General features: G+C 52.0%; 1 protein-coding gene across 1 annotated transcript in view; it reads left to right on the forward strand.

Annotated features, from left to right (window-relative positions):
- ITGAD (integrin subunit alpha D) overlaps positions 1-14,777 on the forward strand; it is a 32,686-nt gene that overhangs the window by 13,248 nt on the left and 4,661 nt on the right. Inside the window, 16 exon segments of the mRNA XM_032155931.1 lie at positions 945-1,098; positions 1,196-1,346; positions 1,867-1,940; positions 3,796-3,925; positions 4,157-4,299; positions 4,497-4,637; positions 4,726-4,935; positions 6,315-6,445; positions 6,566-6,723; positions 7,930-8,084; positions 8,339-8,470; positions 9,681-9,754; positions 9,975-10,116; positions 11,545-11,661; positions 11,771-11,850; positions 11,951-12,034. Of these exon segments, the coding sequence (XP_032011822.1) occupies positions 945-1,098; positions 1,196-1,346; positions 1,867-1,940; positions 3,796-3,925; positions 4,157-4,299; positions 4,497-4,637; positions 4,726-4,935; positions 6,315-6,445; positions 6,566-6,723; positions 7,930-8,084; positions 8,339-8,470; positions 9,681-9,754; positions 9,975-10,116; positions 11,545-11,661; positions 11,771-11,850; positions 11,951-12,034 (2,076 nt within the window).

Below are 14,777 nucleotides of genomic sequence, written 5' to 3' on the forward strand. Positions count from 1 at the left end.
TGTGGGGGATATGCTGGAAGGTAGGCTTGGTGGGGATGGCTGAGCCTCTTACTTCAGGTGGCCTTCCTCCATGGGTGCCTCCAATAGGGCAGCCGGACTTCTCTCATCGTGGCTCAGGGCTCCCAAAAGTGCAAAAGCAAAAGAAACCAAGGCTTCTGAGACCTATAACTGGCATGGTGTCACTTCCACCGCATGCTACTGATGAGAGTGGGACTCAGCCAGGCCAGGTCCAGTGTGGGAGGGAACCAGGTGTGGTTCACTGGGGGCCATCTTTAGAGACAGCTACAGCACAGTTATCCTCATCATGCATGGAGAGAGGCAGAGGCCCGGAGAGGTTAAGTCCCATGCCCAAAGTGTGTCTGACTCCAAAGCCCCTGCTTTGAACCACACTGCCTCTGGGGAAGAGAGTTCAGCCATGGATAGAATTTAGAAACAAAGAATGTGACTTCTTTTATTATTAATCTAATTATGGTTTGCGTGGCTTTCAAAAATGGCCAAATTAGCTGGCTGTGGTGGCTCATGCCTGTAATCCCAGCACTTTGGGAGGCTGGGGCTGGTGGATCACTTGAGGTCAGGAGTTTGAGATCAGCCTGGCCAACATGGTAAAACCTCCTCTCTACTAAAAATACAAAAATTAGCCGGTCACGGTGGTGGGCACCCATAATCCCAACTACTCAGGAGGCTGAGGCAGGAGAATCGCTTGAACCCGGGAGATGGAGGTTGCAGTGAGCCGAGATTACGCCACTGCACTGCAGACCCTGGGCATCAGAGCGAGACTCTGTCTCAAAAGAAAACCAAAAATGGCCAAATCAATTCCTTAATATGCCTGATAGAATGTGAGGGTGCCAGGACTCCCCAGCCTCTCCAGATGAGAGCACTACAAATGATGTCTTTCCAGAGTCAATCACATCTCAGTAGAGTCATCTTCCTTTCCTCCCCGACAGGACACAGCTATTTCATCATAAGAATGGGGCCCGAAAAAGTGCCAAGAAGATCCTCATTGTCATCACAGATGGGCAGAAGTACAAAGACCCCCTGGAATACAGTGATGTCATCCCCCAGGCAGAGAAGGCTGGCATCATCCGCTATGCTATCGGGGTGTGCCTCTTCTTCACCCCTGCCCCAGGCTCAGCCTGCACCTCCTTCAGGTGCAGTGCTGCTGGGCTCATCCTCCTCAGCTGCCTCTCTGCTGCAGGTGGGACACGCTTTCCAGGAACCCACCGCCAGGCAGGAGCTGAATACCATCGGCTCAGCACCTCTGCAGGACCACGTGTTCAAGGTGGACAACTTTGCAGCCCTTGGCAGCATCCAGAAACAGCTGCAGGAGAAGATCTACGCAGTTGAGGGTAAATGGAAGCAAGGGTGCGCCTGGGACCCAAGGGATCCCCACCCAATTATCCCATGCAGTCTTTTGTTTGTTTGTTTGTTTTTTGAGATGGAGTCTCACTTTGTCCCCAGGCTGGAGTGCAGTGGCACGATCTCGGCTCACTGCAACCTCTGCCTCCTGGGTTCAACTGATTCTGTCGCCTCAGGCTCCTGAGTAGCTGGGATTACAGATGCACGCCACCATGCCCAGCTAATTTTTGTATTTTTAATAGAGGCGGGGTTTTGTCATGTTGGCCAGGCTGTTCTCCAACTCCTGACCTCAGGTGATCTGCCAACCTTAGCCTCTCAAAGTGCTGGGATTACAGGCGTGAGCCACTGTGCCCAGCTTGTCCCGCACAGTCTTGATGGGCCATTCCTGTTCACAACTCACTCAAAATTGCTGTCCGGAACCCAAGCCTCAGATCATGTTCTCCTCCCTGTGTTCTGAGTCCTCATGGGTCTCACAGCTTCTAGGAACTTCACTGACCTGTTTCCCTACAGGAACCCAGTCCAGGGCAAGCAGCTCCTTCCAGCACGAGATGTCCCAAGAAGGCTTCAGTGCAGCCCTCACAATGGTGGGTAGAGCCTGCCCTCAATCCATAGCTCTTGGATATCAACTCTGCACCCACCCTGGGCTGGGGGCTGGGAGCCAGACATCAACAAGAGCAGACCCCGTCCTCAATTTCACCCTCTCGCCAGGCAGGGGCCCCCACGCCGTGTGTCAGGGGCCAGGAGCATAGCAGGGAGGAGGGTAGCCTGGGTTCCTGCTCTCAAGGATCATGTATTCTAGTGGAGGAGACAGTAAGCAAGAGCCTCTCAGATAGCACTAAGCATCAGGGTAGAGAGAGAGATAGCCAGAGGAGGCTCAGTAATGGAAAAGGCCAGCCCTGGACAAATCAGGGGAGACTGCTCTGGGCACAGGACAAAGCAAGTGCCAAGGTCCTGAGGCAGGACCCAGGTCCTCGGCGGGAGAGAGCCAGGCTTGCCAGAGCCCAGGCAGCCTGGAAGGAGAGGGCTGGAGGCTGAGAAGGACCAGGTGGGATCAAAGATGTGGTTTGGAAGTGCGTGTGTGTTCAAAGAATCCAGACGGGGCCAGGCACTGTGGTTCACGCCTGTAATCCCAGCACTTTGGGAGGCTGAGACGGGCGGATCACTTGAGGTCAGGAGTTTGAGACCAACTGGCCAACATGGCAAAACCCCGTCTCTATAAAAATACAAAAAAATTAGCCAGGCGTGGTGGCTCATGCCTGTAATCCCAGCTACTTGGGAGGCCAAGGCAGGAGAATCACTTGAACCCAGGAGGCAGAGGTTGCACTGAGCTGAGATCATGCCACTGCACTCCAGCCTAGGTGACAGAACGAGACTCTCTCAAAAAAAAAAAGCAAAAAAACCCACAAAAACCCAGATGGGTTTACTTCAGAGTAATTTCGGGGTGTCTAGGGAGTGGTGAAACGAAACAAGATTGGTCAAGAATTGCTCACTCAAGGTAGGTCACACGTACTTGGAGGTTCATTATACACTTATTTCTACTTCTGTATGTGTTCTAAATTATCCATATCAAAAGTTCAAGAAAGCAATAAACAAAGTACACCCAGGAGGAAATGCCTGCGGCTCCCTGAAGGAGCTGAGGAAGACCTCACAGAGGAGGCGACATTGACGTTGACTTTTCCAGCCGGGCATAGTGACTCACACCCGTAATCCCAACACTTTAAGAGGCTGATGTGGGAGGGTCACTTGAGGCCAGGAGTTTGAGACTGGCCTGGGCAACATAGTGAGACTCTGTCTCTACAAAAAATAAAACAAAATTAGCCAGGCATGGGTGGCACATGCCTGTGGTCTCAACTACTCAGGAGGCTGAGATGGGGGGATTGCATGAGTCCAGGAGTTCAAGACTGCAGTGAGCTATGATTGTGCCACTGCATCACAGCCTGCGTGACAGAGCAACAGCCTGTCTCAAAAAAAAAAAAAAAAGGATGAACTTGACTCTTCCAGGGAAGGGAAATGAGCTGAGTCCCAGAAAACAAGAAGGGGAGGGAGGTGTCCCGGCCAAAGGCTTGATGTGCTTTGGAACAGAGGGAGGCTCCATGGCTTTGATGGGGAAGGGTCCTAGGTACCACCGTAAGGGCCTTGGCGATGGTTTTCCAGCAGGGGTGGCTGCACATTTGGGTTTGGGGAAGCCTGGCACTGGGGCAGTAGACAGAGAGGCAGCGGTGAGCACAGCGGGGGCAGACAGAATGGTGAGTGAGAGGAGAGGGGGCTGGCGGAGCAGTGGCTGTGGGGACAGGCAGAGGCACAGAGGCTGCTGGTGTGGGCCGGGAAGACAGAGAAGAAAAGCCTGGATGGTGAGTGATGCAGGCGGCAGGCGTGTCTCTGGGATATGCTGTCTTCCCGCTCTAGTCTCTGCCCAGCCCTGGAATTTTTTCCTCCCAGGATGGCCTCTTCCTGGGGGCTGTGGGGAGCTTTAGCTGGTCTGGAGGTGCCTTCCTGTATCCCCCAAATATGAGCCCCACCTTCATCAACATGTCTCAGGAGAATGTGGACATGATGGACTCTTACCTGGGTGAGAAACGGCCAGGGGTTGGGGACAGGTTGGAGATGCACTGCCCAGGGTGGGGTCCAGGGTTCTGGAGAGGGGGGATGGGCGCTTTGCTGCCTGGGGTGGGTTCCAGGGTTCTGGGGAGGGTTCCAGGGTTCTGGGGAGGGGAGATGGGGGCTGCGCTGCCTGGGGTGGGGGTCCAGGGTTCTGGGGAGGGGGAATGGGGGCCTTTGTGCTGAGGCCTGGGCCCCTCAGGTTACTCCACCGAGCTAGCCCTGTGGAAGGGGGTGCAGAACCTGGTCCTGGGGGCCCCCTGCTACCAGCATACCGGGAAGGCTGTCATCTTCACTCAGGTGTCCAGGCAATGGAGGATGAAGGCCAAAGTCACAGGGACGCAGGTTGGGCATGACAGGAGCCAGAGGGGAGGATGAGGGTGGGGAGGATGAGGGTGGGGAGAGTGGCTGGGGCTGGGGAGAGGATGGAGGGGCTTTGGGGGCCTTGGGAGAGGTCCTGGTACCTGGGGAGAGGCAGGACCCTGGCCCACAGGGCTGCCTCTGGCGGGGACAGGCAGCATGACCCAGGCTCTGCCCTCCAGATCGGCTCCTACTTCGGGGCCTCCCTCTGCTCTGTGGATGTGGACAGCGATGGCAGCACCGACCTGATCCTCACTGGGGCCCCCCATTACTATGAGCAGGCCCGAGGGGGCCAGGTGTCCGTGTGTCCCTTGCCTAGGGGGGTGAGTGGCTGATGGGACCTAGGCTGGGGGTCTGGTGTGGGTGGAGGCGTCGCCTGGGTTGGGGTCTGACACTGCTTGTGTTCAGCAGAGGGTGCAGTGGCAGTGTGACGCTGCTCTCTGTGGTGAGCAGGGCCACCCCTGGGGCCGCTTTGGGGCAGCCCTGACAGTATTGGGGGACGTGAATGAGGACAAGCTGACGGACGTGGCCACTGGGGCCCCGGGAGAGCAGGAGAACCGGGGTGCTGTCTACCTGTTTCACGGAGCCTCAGAATCCAGCATCAGCCCCTCCCACAGCCAGGTGAGGCCGGTCTTCAGCCTCTTCTAGTCCCAGCTCCTTCCCATGTCCTGAGTTCACTGAACGCAGCCTCCTGTCTCTGTAACCATTCCCTTCCTTGTTGCAGTGGTTTGTCAGCTAAGCACACGTCATCTCTCCTCTCCTTTGTTCCAGAAAGCCTTCCATCTGTGTGGGCAGCTTAATGGTTAAGAGAGCAGGCTTTGAGGTCAGAGGCCAGTTCAAATCCCTGGCCGGGCTGGCCATCCTGAGCTGTGTGGCCTTAGGCAGGTGACTGACAGCCTTGGTCAGCCTTAGTTTCTTTCTATAAAACGCAGAAATGATAAAACCAACTCCTTAGACTTCTTGTAGAAATAACAGTGAGAGTGCTAAGGCAATCACCACTGCACTCACTGAAGGTTCATGAGTGACCTGACCAGTGATGAATACACAAATATATTATACGCCTATTGTTATGCTCTTACTTCCTCACCAACCTGTACCCTCATGATGGGTTGGACCCAAAGAGCCCCCTTCTCTGTTTGGGGGTCCCGAGGTCCTCACCCTGTTTGCTTTTTTTTTCTTTTTCTTTTCCTTTTCCTTTTTCTTTTTCTTTTTTTTTTTTTTTTTGAGACAGAGTCTCACTCTGTTGCCCAGGCTGGAGTGCAGTGGCGTAATCTTGGCTCACTGCAACCTCTGCCTCCCAGGTTCAAGCAATTCTCTTGCCTCAGCCTCCTGAGTAGCTGAGATTACAGGCATGTGCCACCACACCCAGCTAATTTTTGTATTTTTAGTAGAGATGGGGTTTCACCATGTTGGCCAGGCTGGTCTCGAACTCCTGACCTCAGGTGATCCACTTGCCTCAGCCTCCCAAAGTGCTTGGATTACAAGCGTGAGCCACTCCGCCTGGCTGTATTTGCTTTCAATTTCTATCTCCACATCTCTCCTTTCCAATTTCTCTCTTCAGATCCTCTTTCACCATAATCTGTTTTCCAAATCTTTCTTCTCAAAGCTTTCCCATCACCTGCCTTTGACTTCCGCCTCTCCCATCTCTCTGGCTAGCGGGTCGCTGAAAAGATGAGCAAACGGAGGGACAGACAGATTCAGCCCTTGTCCACAGTCTTGTGGCTCATATGTGGGGGAGTCAGAATTGGAACTAGAGACTGATTGAATGAATGACACTGGGGTCACCAGGGCACCCTTCCAACCTCCACTCCTACATCTATTTCTTAACAATCATCTCCCGACTCCTACCTCCTCTTTTCAGGCTCTTGTTGGTGATATCTGTTCACAGCTCACCCCTTCTCTCCCTTTGCCACGGTCCTACCTCCATATTCCCCTTGTTACTTATTTCCAACTTCTTCCCCCATCTTCCAGCCTGATTCACCCTTTTCTCTTCTGGCCAGCAGATTGCTGGCTCCCAGCTCTCCCCCAGGCTGCAGTATTTTGGGCAGGCGCTGAGCGGGGGTCAGGACCTCACCCAGGATGGACTGATGGACCTGGCCATGGGGGCCCGGGGCCAGGTGCTCCTGCTCAGGTAGCGACTCCCCAACATCCTGCCCTCCCGCGCTATGTCTGATTCACCGGTGCTGCCCCCCCAGCCACGTTATCCTCCCAGAAGCCAATGTTCTATCCTCCCCACTACTCTGGCCCTCAGGAGTCTGCCGGTGCTGAAAGTGGGGGTGGCCATGCGATTCAGCCCTGTGGAGGTGGCCAAGGCTGTGTACCGGTGCTGGGAAGAGAGGCCCAGTGTCCTGGAAGCTGGGGACGCCACCGTCTGTCTCACCATCCAGAAAAGCTCACTGGACCAGCTAGGTGCATTTCCCCCATAAAGGGGACCCCGGCCCCTCATCCCATTAGGGGCCCCAATGCCATCCTGAGGATAACATGGGCCTAGGAATCCAATCTTACCTCCACATCCACTCACCACCTGTGCCAGAAACCTGGCTCATTCTCTCCCCTCTTCCTCACACCTGGGCCTGTGGATTCTGTCTCCAGGGCTGACCTGAAGTCCACCCAGTTCTCTCCTGGGCCCCAGCCACTGCCTTCTCCCAGCGCCTGATTCCCTTCCACCTATACCAAAGTCATGACATGAAGCAGTTCCCACATTTGTTCTTGCACCCTCCCACCCATTTTCCACAGAGGAACTAGAGTGGACTGGTCCTAAAATGCAAATCTGGACTCCTCACTCCCCTGCGTAACCCGCCTTGCATTTACAGACTCCAGTCCTTCCCTCCAGTGCCCTTTCTGACTTGGCCTCCTGGCCTCTCTGGCCTCACGGCATCCCACTCCTCCTTACTAGGCACGCTTTTCGTAAATGCACCAGCTTCGCTCTCCCTTCTGGTCTGAGGCCCTGTTCCCACGGTCCCGGACGTTCTCCCCACTCCTCACCTGGCTCCTGCTCATTCTCCAGGCGGCTGCTTAGCCATGGTCCATCCGGGATGGCAGCCTGGCCAGGTCCAGTGAGCGTGCTCTCCTTAGAACCACAGGAGAGCCTCCCCTCACACTGATCATGCTGCAACATCACGGCCCATGTGCTTGGCTTCTTTCTTAGATTGTGGGTCCATGAGAGTGGGGGCCATATCTATCCAGCTAGCTAATCTATCATCTATCTGCCAAATCTATCATCTATTATCTATTAATCTAATCACCTATATAATCTATCATCTATCTACCAATCTATCACCTATTAGCTATCATCTATCTATCACCTACCTAATCTATTCTCTACCAAATCTATCATCTATTATCTATCATCTATCTATCTAATCTGTCACCTAATCTATCATCTATTTATCTGTTATCTAGCCAGCCATCCATCCATCCATCCATCCATCCATCCATCCATCCATCCATCATCTATCCATCCATCTATCTTCTCCACATGTATCCCCAGCACGTGGTATAATTCATGGCCCATAGCAGTGTCCGGCAAACATGTATTGCATGAACAAATAAATGAAAACAAAGCATTCTAGGTTATTTCTGCCTTTTCATTTTCCACCCTCCCCTGCACTTCAGGTGACATCCAAAGCTCTGTCAGGTTTGATCTGGCACTGGACCCAGGCCGTCTGACTTCTCGTGCCATTTTCAATGAAACCAAGAGCCCGACTTTGGCTCGAAGAGAAACCCTGGGACTAGGGGTTCACTGTGAAACCCTGAAGCTGCTTTTGCCAGTGAGGACTTTGGGTTCTGGGAAGGGGGAGGGAGGAGGAGCCCAAGGCTGGCCTGGAGCACCCCCGTTCTCTGCTGAGCGAGGTGGGAAGGGTTAGGATGTTGGGGCTGGGGAGAGGGAAGTTAGGGCAGGAGAACCTGGCTCCACGGCTTGGAGGGAGCACTGTCAGGGCAGTGGGGAGTAGATGCAGTGGAGGAGGACTTGTGGTGGAGCGTAGAGAGGACAGCAGGTTCTTGACAGCCTGTTCTCCCTCAGGATTGTGTGGAGGATGTGGTGAGCCCCATCATTCTGCACCTCAAATTCTCGCTGGTGAGAGAGCCCATCCCCTCTCCCCAGAACCTGCGCCCTGTGCTGGCCGTGGGCTCACAAGAGCTCTTCACTGCTTCTGTGAGTCTTCCGATGAAGTCCCAGGGATGTGCCGACTTCATTTTGTCTCCATGCGCTTAAGAATCCACTGTAGCTCCCCATCACCCAACCGCATCCAGTCCAGAAACCTGACTCCAGTCTCTCCCTTCCTCCTCACACGCAGGCCTGTGGGTTCTATATCCAGGACTGACCTGAAGTCCACCCATTTCCCCTCTTGGTCCCAGCTGCTGCCTTCCTCTAGCCCCTCGATTCTCTCCCACCTACACCAGAGTCGACACGAAGTGGTTCCCGTATCTATTGTTGTACCCTCCCACCCATTTTCTAAAGAGGAGCTAGAGTCGACTGGTCCTAAAATGCAAATCTAGTCTCTTCACTCCCCTGCGTAACCTCCCTTGCATTTACAAAGACCCCAGTCCTTCCCTCTGATGTCATCTCTGACTTGGCCTCCTGGCCTCTCTGGCCTCACGGCATCCCACTCCCCCTTACTAGTCACGCTTTTCATAAATGCACCAGCCTCGCTCTCCCTTCTGGTCTTAGGCCCTGCTCCCACCTCCATCCATGCACCCAGAAACTGTACACATCCCAGGCGGTTCCCACTTTTCCCTAGCACAGACTCTCTTGTTCATTCCCAGATCCCTTCCAAGTTTCCTCATTCCTATCTCTGTGTCTTTGTCCCTCATTTAGAAAACACTGCCTTCTGCCTTCTCTCCCCGTCTCCCCCCGAAGCTCCAGGCTTTCCTCCCTCTCTTCTGAAGGCCACACTCAGCAGCTGCCGCTCCTTCTCTGGTCCCTGTTACACCAAGGTGGTGCCACAGCAGATATCACATGGCTGTTATAACCATCTCCATCTACATTTGAGGCTGTCTTGGGACTGTAGCTTCTTTGAGCATAGGAACCATGTCGAATTTGCCTGTCATTTCAACCTTCCCCCAGCCCTCACCCAACCCAGAACCTGCACAATTATTGGCACTTAATAATGTTTGTGGAATAATTGTTCCAGGATAAGCTGGATGTGACTCAACTGAACTTTATGTCCCTTGAAGCCAAGGATCTTGTCTTATCTTTCTTTTATATGCCAACCTCCAAACCGCACCTGTGCCCCTTGTTGGTGTCCAGCAAAGTGGTGGGGGCAGTGGCTTAGTAATGCTCAATGTTGGTGAGTGCTTCTAAGGAGGGGCTTGGAGAAAGACTAAGATGTCAGATGGGAACAGAATATACTATTTTGCTGCAGCTCCCCTTCGAGAAGAACTGTGGGCAAGATGGCCTCTGTGAAGGGGACCTGGGTGTCACCCTCAGCTTCTCAGGGTAAGCTGTAACTCCTTTCATATCCAGACACTCGGGCTTCCGAGTCCCCCATCCTCCTAGGATGCTTGTGCTGCTCTCTAGCTCTCTTTCTAACAAAAGTGATGTTGACTGGGATGTTATTGGCCTAGAGCTCTGGAGTTCCTGGGATCCTGCCCTGCTCTTCCCAGTTCCTGCCTATTTCCAGTGCAGTCCCACTCCCAGCCTCGTCCTTCCCCTTCAGCCTGCAGACCCTGACCGTAGGGAGCTCCCTGGAGCTCAACGTGATTGTGACTGTGTGGAACGCGGGTGAGGATTCCTATGGAACTGTGGTCAGCCTCTACTACCCAGCAGGGCTGTCGCACCGACGGGTGTCAGGAGCCCAGGTAACAACTGCTGTAGGCTCTAGTGGGAGGGGGCCTCTCCCCTGCCCTGTAGCCGCGGGAGTTACAGAGTGTTCTTCAAAATTGTTCTGTGATGATATGTGCTCTCTCTCTCTCTGTCTGACACACACACACACACACACACACACACACACACAGAAAGTGCATAAAGCATATATATGGCTTAATGAAGAATATTAAACAAACCATAGAGTTAACATCCAGATCAAGAAATAAATCGCGCTAGCATCCCCAGAACCCTCTCCCCGTGTACCTTTCCCCATCACAGCTCCATCCTCTCCCCAAAGGTCATCACTATTCTGACTTTGTGGTCATCATTTCCTTGTATCTCTCTCTCTCTCCTTCCCCCCTCCTTCCCCCCTCCCTCCCTCCCTTACTTCCTTCCCTTCGTCCCTCCCTCTCTCTCTTTTTTTTGAGACCGAGTCTTACTCTGTTATCCAGGCTGGAGTACAGTGGCACAATCACCACTCACTGCAGCCTAGACCTCTTGGGCTCAAGCAATCCTCCCACGTCAGCTTCCTGAGTAGCTGGGACTACAGGTGCATGCCACTACGCCCAGCTGATTTTTATTTATTTATTTATTTATTTATTTTTTAGAGACAGGGTCTCACCATGCTGCCCAGGCTGGTCTCAAACTCCTGGGCTCAAGTAATCCTCCCACCTCAGCCTCTCAAAGTGCTGCGATTACAGGCGTGAGCCACCACACCTGACCATATTGTTTCTGTGTGTGGGTCTTATTTAAGAAACACTTCCAGGTTATGAAAATAGCCCCCTATATTATATTCCAAAAGCTTCATGGTTTTGCTTTTTCACATTTAAGTATTTAATCCAGTTGGAATTTATTTTAATTTATGGAGTGAGGTAGGGATCCAATTTCTTTTTCTTCTTTCTCCTCTCCTTCCTCTTGTTCTTTCTTTACTTTTCTTCTTCTTTTTTTAATTTTTTTGTATGGGTCAATTTTCCTGGCATTGATGGAAATTGATTGAAAAGTCTGTCCTTGGCTGGGCACAGTGGCTCACACCTGTAATCCCAGCACTTTGGGAGGCGGAGGCGGGTGGATCACCTGAGGTCAGGAGTTTGAGACTAGCCTGGCCAACATGGTGAAACCCTATCTCTACTGGAAATACAAAAATATTAGCCAGGCCTGGTGGCAGGCGCCTGTAATCCCAACTACTCAAGAGCCTGCGGCAGGGGAATTGCTTGAACCCAGGAGGTGGAGGTTGCAGTGAACCATGATCATGCCATTGCACTCCAGCCTGGGTGACAAGAGTGAAATCTGTCTCAAGAAAAAAAACAACAAAAAATGAAAAGTCTGTCCTTTTCCCTAGTGCTCTGCAGTGCCACCACTGCTGTGTATCAAGCCCACACATGCATGCAGGTAACTTTTTAAAATTCATTCTCCTCCCCTAGAAGCAGCCCCATCAGTGTGCCCTGCGCCTGGCATGTGAGACAGTGCCCACTGAGGATGAGGGCCTGAGGAGCAGCCGCTGCAGCGTCAACCACCCCATCTTCCATGAGGGCTCTAATGTCAGTGCTTCCCCCCAAATCCCCATCACTGTCCTCCCTTGTCCCAATCTGTCCCTCACTCTGCCATGCCCTTCCTTTTATCCCCATTCTTTCCTTCTTCTTCCCTCAGGGCACCTTCATAGTCACATTCGATGTCTCCTACAAGGCCACCCTGGGAGACAGGATGCTTATGAGGGCCAGTGCAAGCAGGTGGGTCCAGGCCAGGGTATCCCCCACCCTCCATTGCATGCCCCGGCTAGAGACCCCTCTCCTGGATTCCTTCCCATTGGTCCCCCCTTTCTTTCTCCAGCAAGAACAATAAGGCTTCAAGCAGCAAGGCCACCTTCCAGCTGGAGCTCCCAGTGAAGTACGCAGTCTACACCATGATCAGCAGGTGCCCAGTCCCTGGCCCTCCCCTTGGACCTCTGGCCTTCCTCTATGCCTGGTACTCCCTCTGAGTCCCAGCCTGCTCTTCCAATGATGCACAGCTAAGCTCTCCTGTTTTGGGATGCCTTTGTGGGTGAACAGCCATATATAATGACATTTATGCTGCATAAAGATGTTTCTGGGCTGGGCGCAGTAGCTCACGCCTGTAGCACTTTGGGAGGCTGAAGCAGGTGGTTCACCTGACGTCAGGAGTTCGAGACCAGCTTGGCCAACATGGTGAAACCCAATCTCTACTAAAAATATAAAATTAATTAGCTGGGCGTGGTGGCGCCTGCCTGTAATCCCAGCTACTCGGGAGGCTGAGGCAGGAGAATCACTTGAATCTGGGAGACGGAGGTTGCAGTGAACTGAGATTGTGCCACTGCACTCCAGCCTGGGCAATAGAGTGAGATTCTGTCTCAAAAAAAAAAAAGGTGTTTTTGTCAACAATGGACCCACATTTACAACGGGTGGTCTCCTAAAATTATAATGGAGTTGAAAAATCTCCTAATGATATCATAGCAGTTGTAACATTGTAGTGCAACTCATTGCCTTTTTTATGTCTAGATACACAAATACTTTCCATTGTGTTACAATTGCCTACAATATCCAGTACAGTAACATGCTGCACAGGTTTGTAGCCCAGGAGCAATAGGCTATACCATATCACCTAGCTGTGCAGTAGGCCCTACCATCTAGGTTTGCATAAGTGCAACCTATGATGTTTGCACAATGATGAAATTGCCTAAGGCCGGGCGCAGTGGCTCACACCTGTAATCCCAGCACTTTGGGAGGCTGAGGCAGCCGGATCACCTGAGGTCAGGAGTTCAAGACCAGCCTGGCCAACATGGTGAAACCTTGTGTCTACTAAAAGTGCAAACATTAGCCGGGCTCAGTGGCACACGCCTGTTATCCCAGCTACTGGGGAGGTTAAGGCAAGAGAATCACTTGAACTTGGGAGGCAGAGATTGCGGTGAGCTGAGATTGTGCTACTGCACGCCAGCTCGGGGGTGACAGAGTAAGACTCTGTCTCAAAAAAAAAAAAAAAAGAAAAAAAAAAAGAAAAAGAAATTGCCTAACGATTAATTTCTTGGAATGCATCCTTGGTGTATTTGTACCCTAATAATATATGCCGTAGCTCTTGCTGCTTCTCTCAAATCAACTTGCTGGTGGGACACACACACTTTGCCACCACTGTGCCTTTCCCCCTCTCCCTCCAAATGGAAGGCTTCCTTTTTTAACATGAAACAAATCCTGTCCTTTGTATTAAATGTGAATGTGCTGAAGCACAGCTGCTAGATGGAGATCAAGGCTTTTCTGAGCACCCTGAATTGGGGAGCTGTGCCCAACAGGATATGGTCTGTCGCCACACAGAGGAAAGGAAAGGTCAGGTTTCTATAAAACTCAGAGCGGGGCAGAGGTGTGAGAAACTGTTGGGAAGGTCTCTAAGAGCCCGGCCGAGGCAGCGCAGGAAGGGCAAGTGTAGGGCTGAAGGCAAGAGGGTTCTGCAGGTGGGTGGAGGTGTAGGGGCAGGCAAGGCTGGATGCAGAGCAAGGCATCCCACACACTGGGCTGAAAGCCTGTAACATTGCTGTGGGACAGTTTGCTGCTATTGCTTTTTTTTTTTTTTTTTTTTTTTGATGGAGTCTCACTCTGTCACCGAGGCTGGAGTTCAGTGGTGCAATCTGGGCTCACTGCAACCTCCACCTCCCAGGTTCAAGTGATTCTCCTGCCTCAGCCTCCCGAGTAGCTGGATTACAGGTATGCACAACCATATCTAGCTAATTTTTTGTTTGTTTGTTTTTGAGACGGAGTTTCACTCTTGTTGCTTAGGCTGGAGTGCAATGTTGCGATCTCAGCTCACTGAAATCTCCGCTTCCCAGGTTCAAGTGATTCTCCTGCCTCAGCCTCTCGAGTAGCTGGGATTACAGGCATATGCCACCACGCCCGGCTAGTTTTGTATTTTTAGTAGAGACAGGGTTTCTCCATGTTGGTCAGGCTGGTCTTGAACTCGCGACCTCAGGTGATCCGCCCCCCCCCCCCCCCCCGCCCCATGGCCTCCCAAAGTTCTGGGATTACAGGCATGAGCCACCACACCTGTCCACTGTTGCTTCTGATGTATTAAGTTGTTAGGGGAAGAAGCGAGGGAGATCAAGTAATATCATTGTCCTTTCAAGCCACATGTAGGTTTCCCTTTCTATCTACAGCAAAATACTTACAATAAGAGCTTACAGTTATATATACCCATGTCAGGCATTGTTTTATGTTGCTGTTGTTTTATGGTGGTTTTCTTGCATCATCTTAAATACTTTATATGTATTTACATTTATTTAATCCTACCAATAATTATATTGTTATCCCCATTTTCACCAACAAAGACATCAAGAAGTGAAATACTTTGTTCCTGTCAATTTCTAAGTGAGCAACAGAACCAGGAATCAGACCCAGACGGTTTGGCTGCAGAGCCCATGCCCGTGGCCGTACATGGCATGTGTCTCCAAGGACTGGGGAAACCTGGGTGGTTTACTTAGACCTGAAAACAGGCTTAGGCTGTGCATGGTGGCTCATGCCTGTAATCCCAGAACTTTGGGAGGCCAAGTGCTGGGATTACAGGCATGAGTGGGAGGATGGCTTGAGCCCAGGAGTTCAAGACCAGCCTGGGCAACATAGTGAGACCCCATCTCTACCAAAAAAAAAAATTAAAAATTAAA

Source organism: Hylobates moloch, unplaced genomic scaffold (genome assembly GCF_009828535.3).
Source record: "Hylobates moloch isolate HMO894 unplaced genomic scaffold, HMol_V3 SCAFFOLD_6, whole genome shotgun sequence".
Taxonomy (NCBI): Eukaryota; Metazoa; Chordata; class Mammalia; order Primates; family Hylobatidae; genus Hylobates; species Hylobates moloch.